Below are 21,445 nucleotides of genomic sequence, written 5' to 3' on the forward strand. Positions count from 1 at the left end.
CCCAGAGAGCAAGGACCTCCACATTCATTAGGAGCAAAAAGCAATTCCACCAGTCTGGCTGGGATGCTGCCACTGCAGATGGACTCATTTGTAGTGGAGCAGCTTTGTTATTGTGTAAGCTGTTTGTGCTTCCAGCTCAACTTTCTACTTCCCAGCTCAGTGCTTTTCAAGGGCCAGCATGTCAAAATGGGTCAATAACTGCCCTAGTCACAGCTTTGTGGATGGTTTTGTTTTGGGAGAACAGCTCACAGCCTCCACAAATAAGCTGGATCTGATTAGCTCAGAGGCAAGCAGTGCAGGAGCAGCTGCAGGCTGTATCTGCTGAGTGGAGACTTCCTCACACGAAGATTGCTGACAGATGCTATTGAGTAAAACACACTGCTGGCTTTCAACACAAGTCAGAAGGAAGTCCATGCAAGGGTAACCATAGGCAGGACATTAGTGCTTTAGGATAGTGCTGTATGTACTGACAGGCTCCATGGGCATGTGCACCCACCCTTTCGTCTCACGGGAATCTCTCACTAGGCACATTATATGTTACAGCTCAAGGGCATAAAGTAGAACAGGGATGGCTTCACAGTGCCCAGTTCCTAAGAGAAACAGGCCAGACTTCACAACCTGGCCCATCCAGAAGTGTCACAGTCCTGCTCACATTGAAATACCTTTCTGAAGTGATAAATGAATTCTGAAGCAGCTAATAAACTTTATAGAGAGCAGAAGCAGAGAAGCATGGAAGTGAAATCAGATCCAGCTGGGATTTGCTGCAGCATCAGAATACAAAAGCTCTGTGCTTCTGTTCCTCAAGTGCTGTCTTCTTGCTGTGGGCCTTGAAATAGTCCTTCCCAGTAGTTTACTTTCTGGGGTACAGCCATAATTGGTTTTTAATGCACAAGGTGTTTGCTGCTTATATTTGTACCCTGCTGACTCACCGTGCTACATCCCTTTACACATAGACTTGCAGCTCCAGCACTTGGCCTCCAACAGTTTCAGTGTGGTTTAGATTGGAGCTGCTCTGTGGCCTCACCCAAAGGGAAAGAAGAGTCCTTATGACCTGAGAGATGGACACAGCGTCTCACAGTGAGCATAACAAGGTCTTTATTAAACAAGACGGAGTAAAGAAAGAACACACCAAGTGAACAAGCAGAAACAAGGAGCTCTGTGCAGCTCTTCAGGTTCTCTGTCAGGAAAGGGTAGTTATCCTCCAGGCCAGACCTGGAGAAGATGGCATCAATACCAGAAACAAAGTCCTCTGCTTTGGCTGAACAGAGAAGTACTTGTGTCCAGGAGACACGGCCAGCAGCAGCTCCACACAAGCCAACCAGCATTAAATAACATCTAGGGAAGGGCCTTATAAACCCTGTCTTCCCGAATATGGTGTGTGGATTTGTGAAGGGACTTGGAAGTCCTAGAAGGAATCCAGGTGGGGTGCCTGCAGCAGTAACAAATGTTGCTGTTCCCCGGGTCTGGTTCATCTCAGCTCATCTCTGATACGGATGCATTGAGGCAGATTTTATATTTGTTTTTATGCCACTCGGCATTTTTCCTGGAGAGATAAAAAAGAAAAAGCAGTGCAAAATCAGTAATATGAGAGGGCATTTGCTCAGGAGCACACAAGACTCCAACAATCCTGTTGGGCTTTTCCAGTTCCACTCCAGGCTTATTTGCTACAGCACCTTCCAGCTTCTGACCTACATGGTCAATCTCTTTCACAAATTGACATCTTTCTCTGCTGACAAATCTCCTTGACAATTCCTGTGTCCCCCTGCTATCCCCTTCTATTCTATTATTTTTTCATCCTTAGCAAGCCTTTCTCTTTGTCAGGAGGCTCCTACAGGAGTGCTGGACTTAGTCTCATAGAGGTTGCTGGCAGCAGCAGAACACAGAAGAACCCAGACTGTGTCCACTTCCATTTCACAGAGTCTGTATCCCCTTCCCTGTAGCATTATTTACAGGCAGGGTGTATATTTAAATTACTAAGCCTCTCTCAGATTTCTTAATTTCTTGTAACCACATCCACCTCTTGGGCATTATTACTCTCACTGATACCAATCTCACATGGGAGTGTGTTCAAAGACATCTTATTGGCAGCTTACAGTAAGTGTAGAGTGCTAGACAAAATTAAGATGATCTGAAAAATAAACAGTGATTAAAGAGCAGCACAGAGGGATATTCAAAAAACACTCCTTCAGTGTCCTCAAACTGAACCAGAAAAAAAAGGATAACTTCTGAAAGTTAAAATTATAGTGCAGCAGGACAAGAAAAGATTTGATAAGCAAAAGCCTAAACCAATAAAGATTATTAAACTTTCTCAAACATATCCATAGTGGGTCACTGTCAGCAGTGAATGGAAACTGATAGATATCTTACAGTAACTGATAGATACTAACAATCAGGAGACAAATACTGTTGGATACCACTCCAAAAGCAGCAGTGAACCGAACTGTATGGTTCACCCACATCTGAGACACTGTGAGTGGCTGCGGTGTTCCCAACCAGAAAAAGTGCACGTAAGAGTGAAAAGGATGATCCAAGTTATAATTTTCACACAAAGTCATATTAAAGAGAATAGGACTTGGCTAAAGGAAAAACACCTAAAATAGATAAAGGAAGGAGACATGACAGATTTCCAAAACATGAAAACTAGTATGGAGAAGGTAACTGAGGAATGATTATTCACCATTTCTCACAACATGGGTAAAAAAAGAAAAATGCAATAAAATTATCAAGGAAAATATTCAAACATCAAAAAGATTTTAAGCAAAATGTGATAAAGCTGTGGGGCATACTGTCATAGGTGTTGTAGAAGTCAAAACTGTAATTCAAACAGGAACTGCAAAAATTAATGGCTCCTGGACCCAAAGGTATCAAACCAAACCCTGGCTTAAAATCCCTAAAAAGCAACTGTGGTAAAGATATACTTTCTGCTTGTATCCTTTCAGCTTTGGCTACGGGCACTATCAGAGGCAGAACAGTGAGACTGACCTTTGCCAAAACCCACTATATCTGCCCTTATCAAGAGGTACCTTCCCCACCACACAGGCTGGACAAGTGCTCTCCTCACCAGTGCTCTCTGCTAGACCTACAGAAGTGACTGCCTCCCCACCCTGGATACAGTATCTCTGGGTATTCAGCCAGCCATCACAGCAGGTCTCCTTTGTTACCAAATTACAGGGGAAATTACTTTCTAACTCTTACATAAATACATATTTAACTTAGGATCAATACTGTTGCTCAAGTACACATCTGAACAACAGTCATTATATACAGGCAAGAAAACACCAATTAGGATATCAGATATTCTAGATTGCAATTAAAAGAAACATTCTGACAGTGCAGGGTTAGCCTGCAGTCCCCCAGGCCAAACCCATTCCTGACAGCAGAGGATTTTTAAGTAGAACACCGGAATAGGGGAAGCCTGCAGTGATATCCCTGCAGAATACCTATTCTGCTTCTAACATATTGTGCCTCAGGGTCAAGAAATCAGAGTTGGTATCCTCAGGATTAGATGTTGACTGATTTTTCATCCAGAAGTCTACGTATTTACTTTTTCCATGTCATATAAACATCTGCCTGTCACACAGTAGGCAATGTGCTCTACAGTGTAATTATTTAGTATTCAGAAAAATATCTTCCTTTTCTTCTAAATCTATAAGCCCACATTTTAATTGGTGCACTTTTACCAATACTTCTATGTCATGGGAGACAATGAACAATCATTCATCATTTTCCTGCTGTATATAATTTGGGTTTTATATGCTTTTAGTTTCTTCTCCCTAGCCCAAAGCTATGCCCACTGGCAGAGGAGAGATCAGAACCACCCATAATGCAGATGTGGGTACCCAACGGATTTACAGAATAGCCTAAAGATATCCTGTTTCTCTGTTCCTTTTCTAGAAACTCCTAGCATTTAGTTTGCATTTCTGCCCCAATTGAATACCCAATTATTGTCTTTATAGAACTCTTCTATCATAGATGTATTTCACAAATACAATTAACTAGGTTAGAGTCCAGGTGCTGGATGTGTAGTCGAATTTCTATGCCTATTTGTATGGCATATTTCTATTACATGTATTGCACTTTATATTCAATGCAAATGTCATCTACTGCTGTAAAGCAAAGTCACTTTGTATAGGAAATCCTTCTAACTTTTTACAGAAAACTTTCTTTTCTTATCTTACATAACTCATTACGATCAAACTTTTCCACTTTATTACCTACCCACAACTTAAATTTCACAGGAAAACGCCCAGTACAGATCCCTGAAAACTACACTGTGATCTCTCTCCATATTGATTCCTATGTTCACTAAGTCTATTATTAAAATAGCATTGCAGTGGGAGTTAAGAAGCTGAAGCTGGTTGGCTGGGATCCACCTCACCCTCTGAGCCAATTTTAAACAGGTATTACTCCTCTATTATAACCTGACTCATGTCGTTAAGGCCCGAAAGGAACCTCATACTTAGTCACATTTAAAACTGGGGAAGACTCTCTACACCTGCATTTGTCTTTCTTGGTCCCTGGATTTCAACTGATCTCAGACATGGAACTTTACCTGGCTGCCCTGCTGGTGCCATCTGCACTCCTGCCAGCATTGGCTGCTGCTGAGCTGGTGCACCTGTCATTGGGACCTGCTGCATGCCTGCAGCACCTGCAATGATGGCACCAGCTCCCGGCTGGCCTGACTGCACAGACGCCCCCGAGCCTGGGGGTCTCCGGTTTGACAGCCCTTTCCCAAAGGCCACAGCTGCTACCAGGGCATTGGTATCTGCAGGGTTGAAGGTCTGCTTGTTCTGCCGTAAACCTGTAAAAAAAGAAGTTAGTTTGGAAGCTATTTTTAGACTTGACAATCAGGTCTAAAAAGTAGCATAGCTGGTCCTGAATTTACTTTTCAGCTACTTTAGTGCACGCAATAGAGATGAGTTTCTTACAGGCTGTCCTACAAGAGTCTCAGCAAGGTCAAGGAAGCTGCAAAATCAATGGACACTGGTGATCCAAGAGCTTTTTCACTGAGAGCAGGGCATAATCTGTTCATGGAAGAAGGATAGAGTGAGCTAACTCCTCCATGCCCATAAGAAGCCACCACTAAAGGCTATTGCATGCTGAATCCTATGGCAGGTAACACTGAGATTCAGGTAAACAACAGCAACACCCCCTTTTGGAAGCTCATAAGCAATGTGGGGTCTGCAAGTTTTTTTGCCACACGTGCCCAGTTATACTGTTATTCCCAGATAACAGACAGAACCTGTGCTCTGGTCCTGTGTCAAAGATGAGAGTAAAAACAATGCCACTGCCTTTATGAGTAGTGTGTGGCACTCCTGGGAATAGTGAACACCACAACCAGAAAAGGCTGGCCATGAGCCTGAAGCACCCATTATCTAGACAGGATCACACAAGAGCCTGCCAGCTTGGGGACTCCTTCAGAACATAGCTAAAGGGTTTCTCATTAACTGCTGCTGCATTTTCACAGCTATTTTTATTAATTAAAGTTGATTGGGAAGCCTTCTTGGCAGATATTTATCACCTCCTCAAAGGCGGATATGTCAAAGGGCTGGAGTGACCTTCCTGCCATGCATAGGTCACACAAGGAAGACACATTGCACCCAGAGGCTCCCTTCTCAAATTAGAGGGCTTGAGGACAGCCAATCTTGCATCTCCTGGAATATTTTCATTTGTGCTGCTCAACTGTGTTTCCCATACTTCAGTCTCTCCAATACACGTATTTTGCCCTCTACTCTCTCTACTTAAACCCTGTACCCCACTTCCACCTCAGTGACATACCTCCACTTTCAGATTCACGCTCCTCCTTACTGATTTTCTCCAGCAAATTTGAGCACATTTTGTTCAGACTTTGGATCTGTTTCTGCAAAATGAAAACTGTCAGAAACTGCCAGGATACCTCCAATTCAGTACAAATCAGCAAGATAAAAGAACAAGCTTTCCCTTCCCCAGATCCATGTAACCAAATATAAGGGTTTTGGTAGCTGAGCTCAGACTGCCCAGTAGTAATGCAGGAGGGCACTGTGGAAATGGGATAGCCTTTGCCTCTGACTGGCTGGAGGGCACCTCCTGTGAACAGCCAGAGCTGGATACCTTTGTGAAACTGTGGAGGAAACCAAACCTCAGCTACGGTCAGCTGGAGAAATCTCAGACAGGAAAGAACACAGAAGAAAAAGAAAACTGTCAAATGGAAGGGTGGAGGAAGCAGTTAAAGGGCATCTTGTGACCTAGAGGTAAGAGGCAGAAGTATCAAACCCTTCTTTACCTACCTGTGCTGCATCAGGGCTGATTCGAGCTGCATCTGTGATCAGCTGCTTCTCCTGCTCCTCCACCTCAGGGTCAGGCTTAGTTCGAAGATGGTCGGGCACTACTTCATGGCTGAACACCGGCACACGCCCCTCTGTCTGCCGCTGCAATGGTGGCACAAGCCTCACTCAGAGCCTCTTCCTCCAGCCCAGCACCAGGCAGCTCCAGACCAGGGCACAGGCCATGGTGCTGAGCAAGGCTACAGGGAAAAGCTTGATCTGAGGAGCATTAGGAAGTTTCAACAACTTGTCTAGGAATTTGCACTGTGCCTGTTTAATAACAGCAACTTATTTATTAACAGCAACATCTCCTGTAAAGTGTATCCAGTGCAAGTGTTTGTAGGTGAAAACCCCACAGCAAAGCAGCTCTCAGACAGAAGTACTTCTTGCCCTTTCTTCCTTTACACCCAGAACTGAGGAATGCCCAGCTGAATACTCAGACACTCAAGCACTTTCTGATATTCAAGGGACATGTCTTACCATGATCTCCTCATCGCGGTCTGGAGACAGCACTAGGGGGATGATCACCTGGTTTCGCAGCAGCGGCGTCTTCTCATGCTTTAGCACTTTATTCAAAGTGTTCAGCTGTCCTGAGAGCAATGCAAAGCTGTCCAGAACTGAAGGCCTGGAAAAGCAAATAAAGAAGACAGAACATGGAAAGGAGATGCCACATAGGGCTTTTCTCTCTTCTTCACTCAAATGTCTGAGGAGCGAGGAAACAACACTATTAGTCCTCAAATCAGTCTACTCCAGACAGTAAGCAGTAAAACCTATGGCTGAATATGCAGGTGTGGACAAACCCCAGCCCTAACCGGAAAAGGCTCAAATGCAGCAAATGCCTCAGGGACATTACAAGCAGTACCACTGAAAGTGGCAGTTGTGTGGGATTTCAGTAACACACACAGAAGGACTTCTTTCCTTTCACTACCTCTCCCAGTGAAACTCTGGAGCAAGGTCTAAGAAACAATTTCATTCCAAAGCAGTACAGCCAGGACAGAAAATGTTTATAGTTTGGCTATCCAGACTAAGAAACAATGAAGCTAAACAACTGATAATCTTTTCAAGAAGGTCCTCTTCAGCTTAGTCTCTGTGCCAGATTCATCAGCTCTCCTGCCTTCTGCAGCACTAACCATAAATGTTAACTTGTCTGTGAAGCTTTGCTGCAGTGGCAGACACTAAGATACCATATAGTTCATTAAGCTGCAGCTATAACATCTTTATGCTCCATATTCTCCAGGAAGAGAATGCCATCTTGCAAGGCATCAAACTGTGTGGTAAAGCAGAATAAGCAAAACACAAAAGCTCAGTTTATATCACAGCCACAAAAAGCCAGAAAAGGTCAAGAAATGCAGAAAGAACCATTCCTCATTTTATAATGTATGTGGGACTCTAAGGTCTTTCATCTGAGAACTTCTACTCACTGCAGATGCAAGTCTAGTTCCCATAAAATGTCTGGATTAAAAGGTGTTAGCATTACTCTAATTACTCTACATCACGAAGCCAATGGATTTCAACCGGTTTTCTTATGGAAGATGTGTAATGGTTGCTCCAGCACAAATGTAAAAAGAAAATTGAAACCTATTGACAAGAAGCTAATGTTCTTTAATTAACCCTTTGAGCCAAGTCTGAAGAGCTCTGGCAGTGATCAGCAGTGAGAAACTTTACCATGTGAGTCGGTCATACTCGTTCTCCAGCTTGTAGATAAAACTGACCAAGGAGTTCTTCAGGTCAGCCACCTGACTGATGAGTGCCTCCAGGGTCAGCTCCAGCTGCTTCTCCTCTCTCTAAAAAAAGGCAAGACAGACAAGGGAGGAGGACAAAGACTTTGTGAATCCACACCCATGCATCCATAATCCAATCTGTTCCACAGACAGCCTCCTTTTCAGAGGAAGCAGAGGCATTGGAGATAAAAATCCTATTATTTCACACTGACCCCTTTTCCTTGGGTCAGACTACTTAGGCAAGATACTTGTGCCTGAGATAAACGCTTGGCCAGCTGTCCTGCTAAAGATCTAGATGAGTGTCTGAAGACATCATCACTTACACCTGCTTTTCACCACATCAGGCAAAGTCATCAAAACTAACTCACGCCACCTTTGTAAGCCACTTAAGCTAACCCAGATCAAAGATGATTAGCATTCCCTCAGCCTTTTCTGAAGCAGCTGTGGGTGCTGTGATGTCTTCATCCAAAACAGTCTTTGCAAAATGAGTACCAGGACCCTGGACTGCTGAAGACTCCAGTTTGCGCCATTCTTTACTTTCTTTCTGCCCATGTGACACTTCCAGCTGCCAAGGAAACTGGCAGCTCCTCCTGGCCTTGTGCCCCATGGGCTGCAGGAGGCCCTGCCCTGCTGTGACACAGACTGGCACTGTACCCACAGTACTCACCTCCTTCCTTTTGCAGGGATTACATCGTTTAAGAAATCTTCCCCACTGACATCCCCTTCCGGGTGAGGGAGGATGGTGACAGACAAAGTGTCAAGACTGGGGATGTGTTGCTGAAGACACCAACTCTTGCAAAATCCCTCTAAACTCTTATCTATTCTAACTTACTCATTCTACAACATTGTGCAAAATATAATTAAAGTCCCAGCCCTAAGGACCTGCTCATGTGAGTTGAGAACTGTACAATAATCCAGGAGGAGGGTGGGACAAAGCAATCAAATAATAGAAAGGGAATACCGATTGGAAAAGCAGATAGCATGACTCACACTGTTGGCATGCTTGCTATTGGGTTTGTTGTTGCTCTGTTCAAATACACTGGCCCAGTGTAAGCTTGGTGGAGACATTATCAGGCACCTTCCATGTTCAGGAGAACACAACATTATTCTATTTTATTTGTACTCTGACAAGTCGGTAACCACTGATGGGACTTCATTTCACTTTAAACACCTTAAAACAAACAGCTGAATCAACCTTATTAAGATTTGATCCCCAGTCCATGGGGTGGACTCATGAACAGACTGCTGCTGGCTGTTCCACCTAGAGATAAAAGCACTCTCCTTCATCTTGTAACAGGACTAGTCAGTTCCTGTCCAATTAAGAAATGTGCCTGCAACAGTTTGTGTGCACTGTGTTTGTGCAAGGAGGTTAACTACTGCCTGTGTTACAAGCCGGGCTGGTAGCCAGCGTTTCACTGCAGAGGTGCCAGGCATATGCACCCAGGGCAATTCCCCTGGCCCCCTGCCTGTGCTTATCCAAGAAGCCTCAAGAGGATGAATGAAACCCCATTGCACAAGGAGTACTCTCACGGCAGCAGTGACTCCAACCCTCCTTCCCCAGGCTCTTCCCAAAGCCATCAGGAGCTGGAGGCAGATGCAAGCAGTGCAATAAGCACACAGTAACACTGACCAGCGATTCCAAGGAATGCTGTGCCTCTCAAAGTGTCCTTTTGAGACAGTTTCTTAGCAATGTTAAATTTGCCCGAGGTAGTAAAGGTAGGGCTTATGGTAGGGGTTCTGAAGGACCTCCTGGTATGGAGCAACTGAGAGGCAAAGGTGAAATTCAGAGTAGGTAAAGGTAAAACAATGCAGGCAGCAAAACAAAGGAGAAAAAAAAATCCTGACTGGCAAAACAAAGGGAGAAAAAAACCCATGAATTTCTGCACACAATGACATTATCTGAGTTGATAACGTTGTAACTCAACAGATCTCAGGATTATCTGAGGGTAACCCATGAAAACATCTGCCCAATGTGGAAAGGCAGTCAAGGAAGTAAAAGCGACCACAGGAGTCATTAGGAAAGCAACAGAAACTAAACATCATTATGTCACCACATAATGTTCCTTTGCATCTGGAATATTACATGTCACTCTTGTTCCCCCAGCTGAAAAGGAATAGAATAAGAATATGTACTGGTAAAGGCAACGAGGATGATGAATATTCATAGTTAAAAAAAAAACAAACAAAAACAAAACAAAGGAAACCCCAGTGAAAAAGCAGTAAAAAGACTGGTATGACTAAGTGGCTGAAACAAGGAGAGACTGTAACAATCCCTATAAACGAGGAATAGCGGGACAACCGGTTTTCACTTTCTTTTCCAGCGGGACAACCAGGACATCCGTATGAGGCCAGCCGGCTGCGCTTTCAAACAACCCAAAGGAGGTGGATCTTTACAGCCTGTTAACCTGCCCTTAATGCTCTCTTCTTTGGATAATACGGATGCTACAAATTCACGGCACTTCATAAAACAAAAACATTAACATTTCATTCAAGCAGGACCGGGGCACTCAGCCGCACACCCGCTCACCCCACAGCCGCGAGGGGCTGCTGCACAGCAGAGCATCGCCCGAGGACGCGCTCGGCTCCCGTCCAGGCTGCCGAGCCCCGGGCGCGCTCAGGCCCCGCGGAACCGCCCGGCCCGGCCCGGCTCCGCTCCCCCGGCCCTCACCTGCATGGCGGCGGCGATGGCGGCGGCAGCCCCGCCCCGTTGTCCCGGGAGAGCCGCACTTCCGGGGCGGGGCCGCGCGGACATGGCGGCGGCCGAGAGGCCCGACGGGGAGGTGGGTACGGGCCGGGAGCGGGGCCGGGGGAGCCGAGCCGAGCCGAGCCGAGCCGAGCCGAGCCGAGCCGAGCCGAGCGCGCAGGGGACACGGCCGCCATGGGGAGCAGCGGGGCCGGGGCAGCCCGGGGTGAGCGGCGGCGCGGGCGCTGTCCGGGGCTGCTCCGGGGTGACCTGGGCCGCTGTGCTCCCGCCGCAGGTGGAGGAGGCAGGGCACGTGTTCCTCCTGATGAAGAAGGACTACCGCATCTCCCGCAACGTGCGGCTCGCCTGGGTGCTCAGCCGCCTGCACCAGGTGATCCGGGCCGTGCCCGAGCCCGAGCTGGTGAGTTGGTGCTCAGGGCTGGATGGTGTCCCCGGGCTGCTGCTGCACCACTCAGCAGCACCTGCACCCTGCAGAGCATTTGAGCCCCTTTCCTTTCTTTGGTTCTTCCTTTGGTGTGGCTTGATGTTCTCTCATGTACCGTTTGCTTGTTCTGGCAGGGGAAGTCAGAAAATGAGCTTGATGTTCTCAGCATCCTGCCTAATGGGTGGCAGCCAGACGAGCCGGTCCAGCCCAGGCCCTACCTCCTGGTCCCCTCTACACGGGTCACCTTCCTGGCCCGCCAGTACCGGTTTGTGATTGAGCTTGATCTGAGCCCTTCCACGGGGATTGTGGTAAGAGCAGAAACTGCCTCTCTCTGGGGTGTTCTGCACAAAAACAGAAACACATTTCTATTGCTGAGAAAAAGTTTATTGCTCTCAGTGTCAGTCTGAACTTTTGCAGAAGTCTTGCTTTTCCTGGGAGGGAGCCATGCCCCTGGCTGGGAACTTAAATGGCAAACCTGTTTCTCCATTGGATGCTTAACGTGTGACTTCTGTTTACAGGAGCTGTCACTTTAATCCAGCTGCCATTGTAGAAGGATGTTTGTGGTTGGCTCTGGGCAGTGGGACAACCAACACTGAGACTGAAGGTCCTAGGAGAGGAAAAAGCTGTTCCCTTTCTCTGTTTCTGTAGGATGACTCAACGGGGGAGATAATTTTTGATGAAGTGTTTCACGCCCTTTCCCGATGCTTGGTGGGATTGTTAAGACCCTTTCGTATCCCTGGTTCAGACATTATCTACCAGCCAGAAATCTTTGTCACCATCCAGGTGTATTCCTCCATCATTGGCCTGCAGTCCCACCAGGTAAAGTTCAGCTCTCCCTTGGCACGGCGTGAGCAGCTCGCTGTGCTGTGCAGGTGTCCTGTGAGCACAAGGAAAGTGGGGCAGGTGGCAGCTGGGCTCTGCTGTCTGTTGTGCTGCAGGCTTGTCTCACTGAAACACGTGGCCTGGCGTGATGCAGAAGTTGTGTGAGCAACTTCTCCTTCCTGGGCAAGAAGCAGATGTTTCTCTGGAGAATGCTGCCCTCAGGCATGATCTTAGAATTGGGCCACAGGGAATATTTGCCTCATGTCGAAAGTGTGCTTATTGTTGTTGTTCTTGTTTTGTTGTTTGGGGGTTGGTTTTGTTTTTAAATTCTGTTGATTAATTATTTTTGCCTGTTTTAATTGGCTTGAAGCATTCAAGAAGAGCTTGTATGACCAAAAGCTTGTCTGCTGTTCCAGCTCCATAGCAGTGGTTAATTCAAAGACAATTGCCTCTTCCTACAAACCTTGTTCTTTTTGCACTGGTCTGAATTTGCTTCTTCTTGCTGGAGGGAGCAGCTAGTCCCAGTATTGAGATTTATCAGTAAGATTTTACTTGTGTCATGGCAGGTCTGTTTAATAAATTCGAGTCTGGTTTATGGGGCCAGTGTTGTTTTTGAAGTTCATCCTTGATGTCTTCCACCTTACAGTATTTTCACATGACTTATGTGTTTATGGTGGTGTATTTCATCCCTTTGCTAAGACCAGGGGAAGTGCGTGGTAACAGGAGGAGCCTGTTAATCTGTGCTTGTTCCCTCCCTGCCTAAGCCTTCTGCCAGGGTTTGTGTTGTACCTGAGGAGTGTGGCCATCACTTTGGTCTGTTCTGAGGTGCTGCTGGAGTAAGTGTAGCAGGAATTTCTCCATTTGCCATTGATGTTTCATGTGTCATCTTGTCCTGCAGACCCTTATGCTGTGCCTCAGTTTCTCCCCTATTTACACTATATTGAGCACCCTGAAGTTGCTACATTTTTTTTCTTTGGACCTCCCTAAATTCCCACTTTGTATATGAGGCCATGAACTGTGATCTCTGGGAACAACTGCATAATTCTGTTTCATTTATGGAGGAAAAGGCGTATGTGTGTATTGCTCATCCAGGAAAGAGTCTCTGTGGTGATCACTTATTTCTCCTGTGTCACTGTGAGGTCTTGCCCACATGAGGCTGAGAGATGTGGATAACATGCAGCACCCTACCAGTCTGCTGAGGTCTGTGTCTGCATGTTGTAACTTCTTTGCATCTGGTCGTGGGCAGGGATTGCCTGTCACCAAGGTGACATCTGTAAACACAGGTGTCATGCCTGTCACCCTGGGGAGTTTCTGTGGTGGCAGGCTTACTCTGTCACGTCACTCAGCCTCTTTTGTAATGTCCACTCTAATTGTTCCTTTATTTTAATTTGCTGTTCCACTTGGAAGATAATTTGATCAGTCTATAGGTAAGGTAGATTAGAACAAACAGGCCTTCCTTAGAAGCATCAGACTACAGTTTCTAACAATGATCCCACATCACTTTCTCCTAATAACTGCTTATCCTGGAGAAAGTCAAATGAAGAAGTTTCTTTCCCAAGAAGGAGATTCCCCAAAGTGTCATGTAAGTGTCTGCTGTGGCATGCACAGCAATTGCCATGAGGTACCACTGCTCACAGGCAGTTGCTTTTGAGCAGGAACAGAGAGAAGTGGCTTTGCTGTACTGTTCTTTGTCAGGGACATGTTTGACCTTTACTGTGCAGAACTGTGTTCCTGTGTACCATCTTGGGGGCTGGTGCTATAAACTCTTAACTTGATGACTGACATGTGTGTCCTTGGGCCAGGTGCTGTTCCAGGGCTGTCAGCTGGATGAGACGAAGCGCGAGGCCTTTCTGCACCAAGTTTACACACAGCTCTGTGCCTTTGAAAACAAAGTGGCAGAGATGCTTCAGCAACAGTATGAACCCAAACCACAGGTAAGGAGGGCAGAGATAGCTGGGCTCTCTTGGCTTCCTGGAGATGTGCACTCTGAGGCCCCTCTGAAGTGGGGTGGCAAGAGGAAAAGCAGCATAGGTGTGCAGAAGGAACAGCGAAGGAGTTGGTGGGATAATGTTGTGGGATCCAGCAATGAGACATGAACACTGAGGAAGCAGAACCATTAAGTGTTTAGAAGGACTGGTGAGGATGGTTACCTTCCCCAAAGTTAATGTGCTGTAAGACAGCCTGGCTGTAGACCATGGGAGAAATGGTAGGATGTGCTTTCTCTCTGAAGAAGGTGGTAGGAGAGGTGATTATGTCCATGTAATTAATTTATAAATAGCTGTGAATATGCCCTTGTTACATTTCTTGAATGAAAATACTTCTTTGTTACCATGAAAACTGGCCACGAAGCTGAATAAACAGCCAGTTTTTTCAAGTACTCCTTGAAATCTGTGACAGATGTTGCTTAGTAGCCATGGATATGCGTATCAGCAAATTAATGATAGAGTCCTGGTATGGTGTGGGTTGGAAGGGACATTTAAAGATCACCTCCCTTGACCTGCTGGCCATGCTGCTTTTGATCTTGCAGTCAAAGTCATTGCTGGTCTGGCTGACGTTATTTAGTCCTTAGTCAGCATTAGTTATTAGAGTTCAGGCAAAAAGGAAAAGAAAAAAGTCCCAGAATCAGATGGCCAAGAGACTATTGGTGATGTATTGCAGTTGAATATCTGAAGTGCTTGGAATCTCATATTCTAGCTGAAATTTGTATGTTTCAATGCTAAAACTGCCAGTCCTGAAACAGGAAGTAGATTGCCAGAAGTAAATAACTTGACTGGTGAGTCCAGATGGTGTTTTTGCAGTGCTTTGTATGCATTCCTGCTTGATGCAATATTTCTCTCATGGTAAACTACCTTGTAACTTCTTCCATGCAAATGGAGGAGAGAGACGCTCTTGCAGCCCAGAGGGACTGGTGAGTCCTGCCACAGGCTGTGGGGTGGAGGTGGGAGGCCCCAGGGGAAGGGCAGGGACTGAAACTTTTTTCACTTTTGAAGTTGCACTTGCTGTATCATTGTTAACAAGTACCTGAATTTAAGGCATCTGGCAAATTAAAGTGATGGACAGTCAATATTTTTTGCTCATAGGCACAGACTGCTCCCATTTGTGCATAGCAAAAGTTTAGTTAGTTCTAGTTTTATTTTCCCAGCTCCAATCATCTGTAGCTTTGTAGAGGTGGGGGTCCTCAGCCATTCTGTGCATTAGCAGTAGAAACAAAGCCATGTTTTATTACAGGGTTGAACTGCCAGAGCCTTGTGGGGATTAAGGGACTGTGAATACAGTAGGTTTCTCACTGGTGTAATTATACAAATTTCAGGCTTTGCTAGGGGATATTTTTCATAGAAGGTGCAGAAGCTTACCTGAGTTTGTTTATATCAACACTGCATAATGAGAGCCATTTGAGTTAAATGCATAGACACTAGACTTTGTCTTTGTGAGGCTCCTTGCCTCCTCTGCTGCAGAGCTTCGCAACTGACACATAGCTGCCTCTGCCTCTCCAGTTTCTGGGCTGAATATAGTAGATTAAGTAGATGCTGAATAGCTGCTTCTAAATGACAGGGGGAGAAAGAAGTATTCACATTTCTTTAACTGGGAACTGCTTTGGTCCACAGAGTTTTGGTGACCCCAAAGTGACCCCAATTTTCCCTTCTATTAGAAATCAGCTTAATATAAAGCTCTGAGCATGCTGTCCCTCCACCTTCAAGCAGCCTTGCTCAGCTGTTCTAAGGGGTCCAAGTGACCAGGATTTTAAGAGCACCTGGAAGTTAAAGCTACAGATGGAGTCTGCTGCAGTGCTCCAGAGTACCGTGGGACCACCAGACTGAAGGTGTTTGGAAAAGCGAGAACTAGAGTCGAGCTGAAGCCTGCCCCATGGGGCCTTGTGGGTTTTTTTTAACTTCTCCAGGTGGATTTATCCCCCCTGAGCCAAGAGAGCCCTGGTGACGTGCAGGAGTCATCTGGGAGGAAGCCCAGTGTGTCTGTGGTCACTGCTGACGTTGGCCTGGTCAGCATGGTCCGGCAAGGGATCCTGGCCCTGCAGCTGCTGCCCTCCAACTCCAGCGCAGGTTGGCTGCGTCCTCGGGGTTAAGGTTTGCCTGGTTGTTTGCAAAGGGTTGTATTCCTCCTGCCATAGGCTGAGGTTAATTTTATAAGGACTGGTGTGTGCATGGACTTTTCTGTTAGGGATGAAATTTCAACTGAGACATTTACTCTGCATTCTGGGGGCAAATTGTGGTGGTGGCAGTGGGGAGGACCACACTGTGCCAAGTGCTGTGTGTCAGTGTTGGGGAGTTTGTGAGGCAGTACAGCTGTGACTGTGGCTCAGGGCAGCCTGGGGCGTGAAGAGTTGTGCCCTTTCTGTGTGCTGTGCTGTACCTAATCAGGATGTTTGCCAGCTCTATAATGCTTTGGAAGCTCTTAACCAGCCTCAGAATTTTCCTTCTACTTTTGCCCTGCCTAAACTTTTTGTCTGGTGGATTTCCTAGGAGAATGATAGCTGTTTGAAATGGAAGATGCACTAAGATGCTGCCTTGTTTACAGGTATTATAATAATTACGGATGGTGTGACCAGTGTCCCCGACGTGGCTGTGTGCGAGACTTTACTCAACCAGCTGCGCAGTGGCACTGTGGCCTGCTCCTTTGTGCAGGTATGTCTGCTGGCACCTGGCAGTGTGGGTACCAGAGGGACAGAGGTGGATAGGTGGTGGTGGCATTCACCTCCAGAGGAGAAGTTGGGGGGCCTTCTCTGCCTGTGTGGGTCCTTGACCAGCTGTCTGCTTTGTTCTCAGCACTGCTGTTCTCTCTCAGGTGTCTCCTTTATCCATCCCATAGGTGGGCGGTGTCTACTCCTATGATTGCAGCTTTGGCCACGTTCCCAATGTGGAACTGATGAAATTCATTGCCATGGCCACTTTTGGTGCTTACCTCTCCACGTGCCCTGAGCTGGATCCCCTGAGCCTGGATCTGAATGTGTATCACAAGGCATTTCTGCTGTACTCCTTTCTGCGTACTGGGGAGTCCCTGAATCCAGAATATTACTGTGGTGAGGAATGTGCACATTCTTTTTCCAGTAGATGGATGTCTTAGAGCACCTCTCTTTGGGGTGACTCCCCAGGCTTGGTTATGCTGACACTCTCCCTTGTCATGCCTTCTGTAGGCTGTGGGCACAGTCGGTCCCACAGCCTCACCTGTGAATCCCCTTCTGGTTCCAGGAATTGGGTGGACTAGGGAAAACAAATGTCCTATTTTCCACCATTCCCTTAGCTCAGCAATCTGCAGTTAGGCCCACTGTGTTGGAATGTGGAGGGGGCTGGAAGCTCTTGCCCACCCTTCTGTGCACACTGGCTAGCTCACAGGTGGGGATGTTCTGGAGAGCTTGCCCTAACAGGGCTTGCAGATGGCGGTTTGGATTGAAAAACTAGACCCCTGAGAACTGTCCCAAACTGTCTCTCCTGGTTGTTCTTATTTTGTGACTGTTAGTGACTGAGAGTATGCCAAGAGAGAGATTAGTTTGGTTACCAGTAAGACATGGAAACACCCTTTCATGTCCCAGTGACATGCTGGTGCCATCTGCTCTTTCTGTAACTTGGCAGCAGAAGCCACATAAACTGGCAAGTTTGAAGAGACTTGGCTTGGGACTTGAAAATGTTGAATCTTAAAAAGATCAGCTGTTAGTGGTTTAAGCTCCACATCCCAATACCTTTTAAAAAGCACCTGGGAGCTCTGAGTTTTCCAGAGAAGTTGGTAAAGCCCAAAGCTTGCTGTGTGACTTGAAACAGATGTGCAGTTTCTGCCTGTCTAGGCTGAATGTGGAATTCCAATGCATTCCTTGTCACAAAAGCTGTCCGAGAGGAAGCAGTGCCTGACACTGCACCCTGTCCCTTTCCCAGGCCTCTTGGCCACACTAGTGAACCTGTTTGCAGTATTGCAGAATCAGGAGTGGGTGTAAGTGGTGCCTGAAGGATGTACTGTTCCTCAGGTGAGCAAGTGTTCCTGGCCACTTTTATGAAGCTCTGTTCCTACAGGATGGGGTTCAGGGGATCTGCTCCCTCACAAACCCATCTCTGCCATTTGCAGTGTCCCAGCACAGGCTGTTCAATGAGCACCTGGTGTCTGCAAGCAGCAACCCTGCGCTGGCCATGCGGAGGAAGAAGCACACAGAGAAGGAGGTGCACGCCGACCTCGTGAGCATTGTTTCGGTCCGGCTGCGCGAGGGCTACAGCATCCGTGAGGTCAACATCACAAAAGGTGACTGCTGCCGTGGGGGCTGGACACAGCTAGGACTCTGTTCTCAGCTGCTTAGAGGAAAGCACAGGGTCTGCCATCTCAGCAGTGGTGGTGTTGTGGAGGAAGGAGCCATTTTCCCCAAACTCTGTTTTCATAATAATTGCCTGATGTAGGGCTGCCCAGTATTGTGCAGTTATGCACTTGCCAGGCTCACCCTCTGTGGTTGTGCCTGGGGAGGGACAGCCAGTGATTCTGTGTATCTTGGAAATGATTTCCCACAGTTGCAGAGAAATTTGTGACAGAATTGGGGTTTGCAGAGTTTTTTTTGGGATTTCATCCATAGTTCTCCTTTTTTTCATTTCTTTCTAGTTCTTTGCTAGATGCACTCCAAAATACTAACATGAAGTTGAGCCCTTTGGTACAACAGACTTAATCCCTCCAAACGACAGTCTTCCAAAAGAAGAAATTGGGCAAAACAAGGATATCGTTAGGTGAAAATGTCAGATCCGTCAGGATCATAATCAATTCTAGAAGACCATGAAAACCTTCCAGTGATCCTGTTCTCTTACCTGACTCGTTAGACATGGCACCTGGAGTGTGAGAACTAGCTGCTGGCTGGGAACCTTGAGGGGTTTGATTATCCTTAGGAGTGCCAGTAAATCCTACCCAAATTTCCATCTCCAGCTGTGACTAGTGGTAGTACTTCAGCTGAAGGGGAGATGAAAAAATCCAAATGCAAGCTTATTAGTACTCCAGAATGTGTTTTATATCAGACAGTCAGTCTGTGATCTAACTCCAAAACCATTCTAAACTTGCCATCTGACATTTTCTGTGAATTTACTGTGATCTGCCTAAAAAACATATAAATCCCTTGTACCACTGCTCGGGCTGGAAGACTGCCCCAGAGCTTCATTTCTCTTTCTCTGGCTTCCTTTCTAAACTCCCTGAGACCAAGTTAGACCAGTGTTTAAGTTTATCCTCCTTCTCTGACTTGCACGAACATATTTAACAACATCTTTCTCCTTGTAACCTACCTTTTGGCAGGTTAATATTAAGCAAGCCAGTATTTCACCTTTCTTTTGTAAGGGCAGGCTATGTTGTTTATTCAGGTTAATAGCTCTTATATTTTTTTCCCTTAAGTTGTTTTCTTTTCAGTTTGGTCTCATATTTCTCAAAACAGTTGATAAGTGTTGTAAGTGTGGTTTAATCAGTGCCTTGTTCAGCAGTGTTAGTATTTCCCTGCTTCTGAAGTAAAATACCAAATCTGATACATTGGGAATCACGTGGATTTTCTCCATGATTGCATGCAGAAATCCCTGAGTCTTTCACGCACCTTTTCTTTCAGCTGATGAGTCCTTGGGGGTGTTTTATTGGGTTTTGTTTGTTTAGTAGTCCCTAAATGTGCTGTTCTTCATATGATAGTACTCTTAAGTTTATCTTGCTCAGTTCACCTACCTGTTCCTCTATGATGCCTGGCAATTTCAATTCATTTGCCTCGATGCATCTTACAAACTGAATGGATCTAAATCACGTTTTTTGGGGAGAAGATTGCTGGCAATCATATTAGGTAGGATAATTCCTAAAGTTGGTCTTACATGAATCTCTCTAGTTTCTTGTTTCAGGAATTTTCTGTTAAAAGTGAGTATCTACAAAGTTTTTCGGGTGAGACAGCTGTCCTAATAATGTCTGCAGGTTGTTTTCACTAATGTAGGTGAGGCATGAGATTGCTTCCCTTAAATCCAGGCAGATTAGATCCATTGCATTCTCCTTGGCTAGGAATGTCTGTGAAACAGTGTGACAAGTACATTCCTGTCCTCAGTGTCTTTCATTCTTCTGTGCACAAGTTCACTTACAGTTTGAACAGTGCTGGATAAAAAGCCTTTCTCTTTAATCTGGCAGCAATGCTGAAGTGCTTTTGGTGATTGTGTAGTCCTATATAGAAATGCTGGGAGAGCATTCAGCAGGTATGAATCATTCAGAAAGCAGTCAGACAAGTTCATGTTGTATCTTTTTGTGCAAAGGTATAGCTACAACCTCTGGCTCATGATATTGTAAAGCAGTGAATTCCTGCTCTCTGGAGGAATGTATCAGAAATATCACCACATGTTACCATGCTCCCTGCATTTTCCTCCAGGTACTTGCCTGCTGGCTTTTACTCCTTGGAATGATAAATGGATTGGTCTCCCATTTTTACAAGAGCAGAGAGCAGAAGAGCAGCTGCTGGATCAGAGTGACCTTCTGTGGTGAATAACTATGGGCAGGTGTACAGGGAGGAGTAAGAGCGTGATAAACACACATGATGATAATCTCCATTCTCCTTTCGTTTTTTCTTCCTTTGAGCCTTCTTTAGCTCCTTGCAGCTCAGGAGCTCCTTGAGCCAGAAATACTTTTTGTGTGTTTTTTTAGAAGAAATTTAAAAATGAAATGTCAGAGGTTTCAAAAACATGGAGTGTATTTCTGTGCAGCCTTCAGACTAGTAGCAGATAATGTTACTTAATACTTGGGAAATGCTAAATGCTCTGGGGAGTTGGTGAAAAATTTGCTGAACTAAGAGGTTAAAGTAGAGTTGAGAAATTATACAAGACATTTAGACATTCAGCACTGCCTTTGCTAAGGAAAAGCATGTTTGGCTAATCAGGGTTCTCTGAGCCATTCTACAGACAAGTGTATAACAAAGAACAGTTAATTAACCTGGATTGCCAAAACTTGCCAATTAAAGGCTGTTAAGGAGCCAGCTGGCTGTGAAGCAAGAGGAAAAAAGTGCAGCTGTGGACTTTGACACTGTCACTTTTCTCCTTCACTTTACCAAAGACAAAATAGCATAAAAAGCTAGCTTTGTGCTCAGAGTTGCCTGGAGAGGTTGGTTGTGATATTTATAAGTGCTCTGGTTACCCACAGTGTTTGATTTTTAAATGTTTAGGTATTTAGGAGGCAACTTGGTTATTTAGGAATGCAGAAGTGCCTATGAAGGGGAAAGGATTGGAAGGGAAAGAAGCTATGGGGTCATGGTGTGTAAGGGAGCCCAGTTCTTTTACTTTCTGGGATATTGTCAGGGGATCTCCTTCTGTAACCAAAAAAAAAATTCTTGCTGACTATTTTGTGTTGATGGCAGCCTGGAGGAAGGTTTTCAAAACATAATCTTCCTCTGTGAATCAGCCCAGCACCAAAACTGGCTGGGCACTAGCTGAGCAGTGAGAATGGCTATTCTCTAGCGATAGGAATCAGGAAGACAAAGTGAGCTTTCTGAAAAAAA

At 45.8% G+C, this 21,445-nt stretch overlaps 2 protein-coding genes across 8 annotated transcripts in view; one reads left to right on the forward strand and one right to left on the reverse strand.

Moving 5' to 3' along the window:
* Positions 1-1,077: 1,077 nt before the first annotated feature.
* On the reverse strand, positions 1,078-10,789 carry MED8 (mediator complex subunit 8). 2 transcript variants are annotated; one of them, XM_041482969.1, is made up of 7 exons: positions 10,692-10,789; positions 7,968-8,086; positions 6,783-6,927; positions 6,267-6,407; positions 5,779-5,860; positions 4,553-4,801; positions 1,078-1,543 (listed from the first exon to the last, which is right to left on the reverse strand). In XM_041482969.1, exons 1-7 carry the CDS (start codon positions 10,773-10,775, stop codon positions 1,479-1,481), a joined length of 885 nt encoding a protein of 294 aa, XP_041338903.1. In that variant the 5' UTR covers positions 10,776-10,789; the 3' UTR covers positions 1,078-1,478. The 2 variants fall into 2 exon arrangements, with proteins under 2 accessions (XP_041338903.1, XP_041338904.1); XM_041482970.1 differs by lacking the exon at positions 10,692-10,789 and adding an exon at positions 10,551-10,601.
* The window catches only part of SZT2 (SZT2 subunit of KICSTOR complex), a 53,892-nt gene continuing 43,201 nt past the window's right edge, over positions 10,755-21,445 (forward strand). For all 6 annotated transcript variants that reach the window (XR_005956417.1, XM_041482962.1, XM_041482964.1 and 3 more), the window contains exons 1-9: positions 10,755-10,803; positions 11,002-11,127; positions 11,286-11,459; positions 11,800-11,970; positions 13,776-13,907; positions 15,872-16,031; positions 16,507-16,613; positions 16,798-17,008; positions 18,043-18,213. Coding sequence is in view for 5 of the 6 variants with exons in the window: in XM_041482962.1 (XP_041338896.1) it covers positions 10,774-10,803; positions 11,002-11,127; positions 11,286-11,459; positions 11,800-11,970; positions 13,776-13,907; positions 15,872-16,031; positions 16,507-16,613; positions 16,798-17,008; positions 18,043-18,213 (1,282 nt within the window). In the remaining variant the exon portion in view is untranslated. The remainder of the gene's footprint in view (positions 10,804-11,001; positions 11,128-11,285; positions 11,460-11,799; positions 11,971-13,775; positions 13,908-15,871; positions 16,032-16,506; positions 16,614-16,797; positions 17,009-18,042; positions 18,214-21,445) is intronic.

This window comes from Pyrgilauda ruficollis, unplaced genomic scaffold (genome assembly GCF_017590135.1).
Source record: "Pyrgilauda ruficollis isolate IOZ18807 unplaced genomic scaffold, ASM1759013v1 scaffold6, whole genome shotgun sequence".
In the NCBI taxonomy this organism is placed as follows: Eukaryota; Metazoa; Chordata; class Aves; order Passeriformes; family Passeridae; genus Pyrgilauda; species Pyrgilauda ruficollis.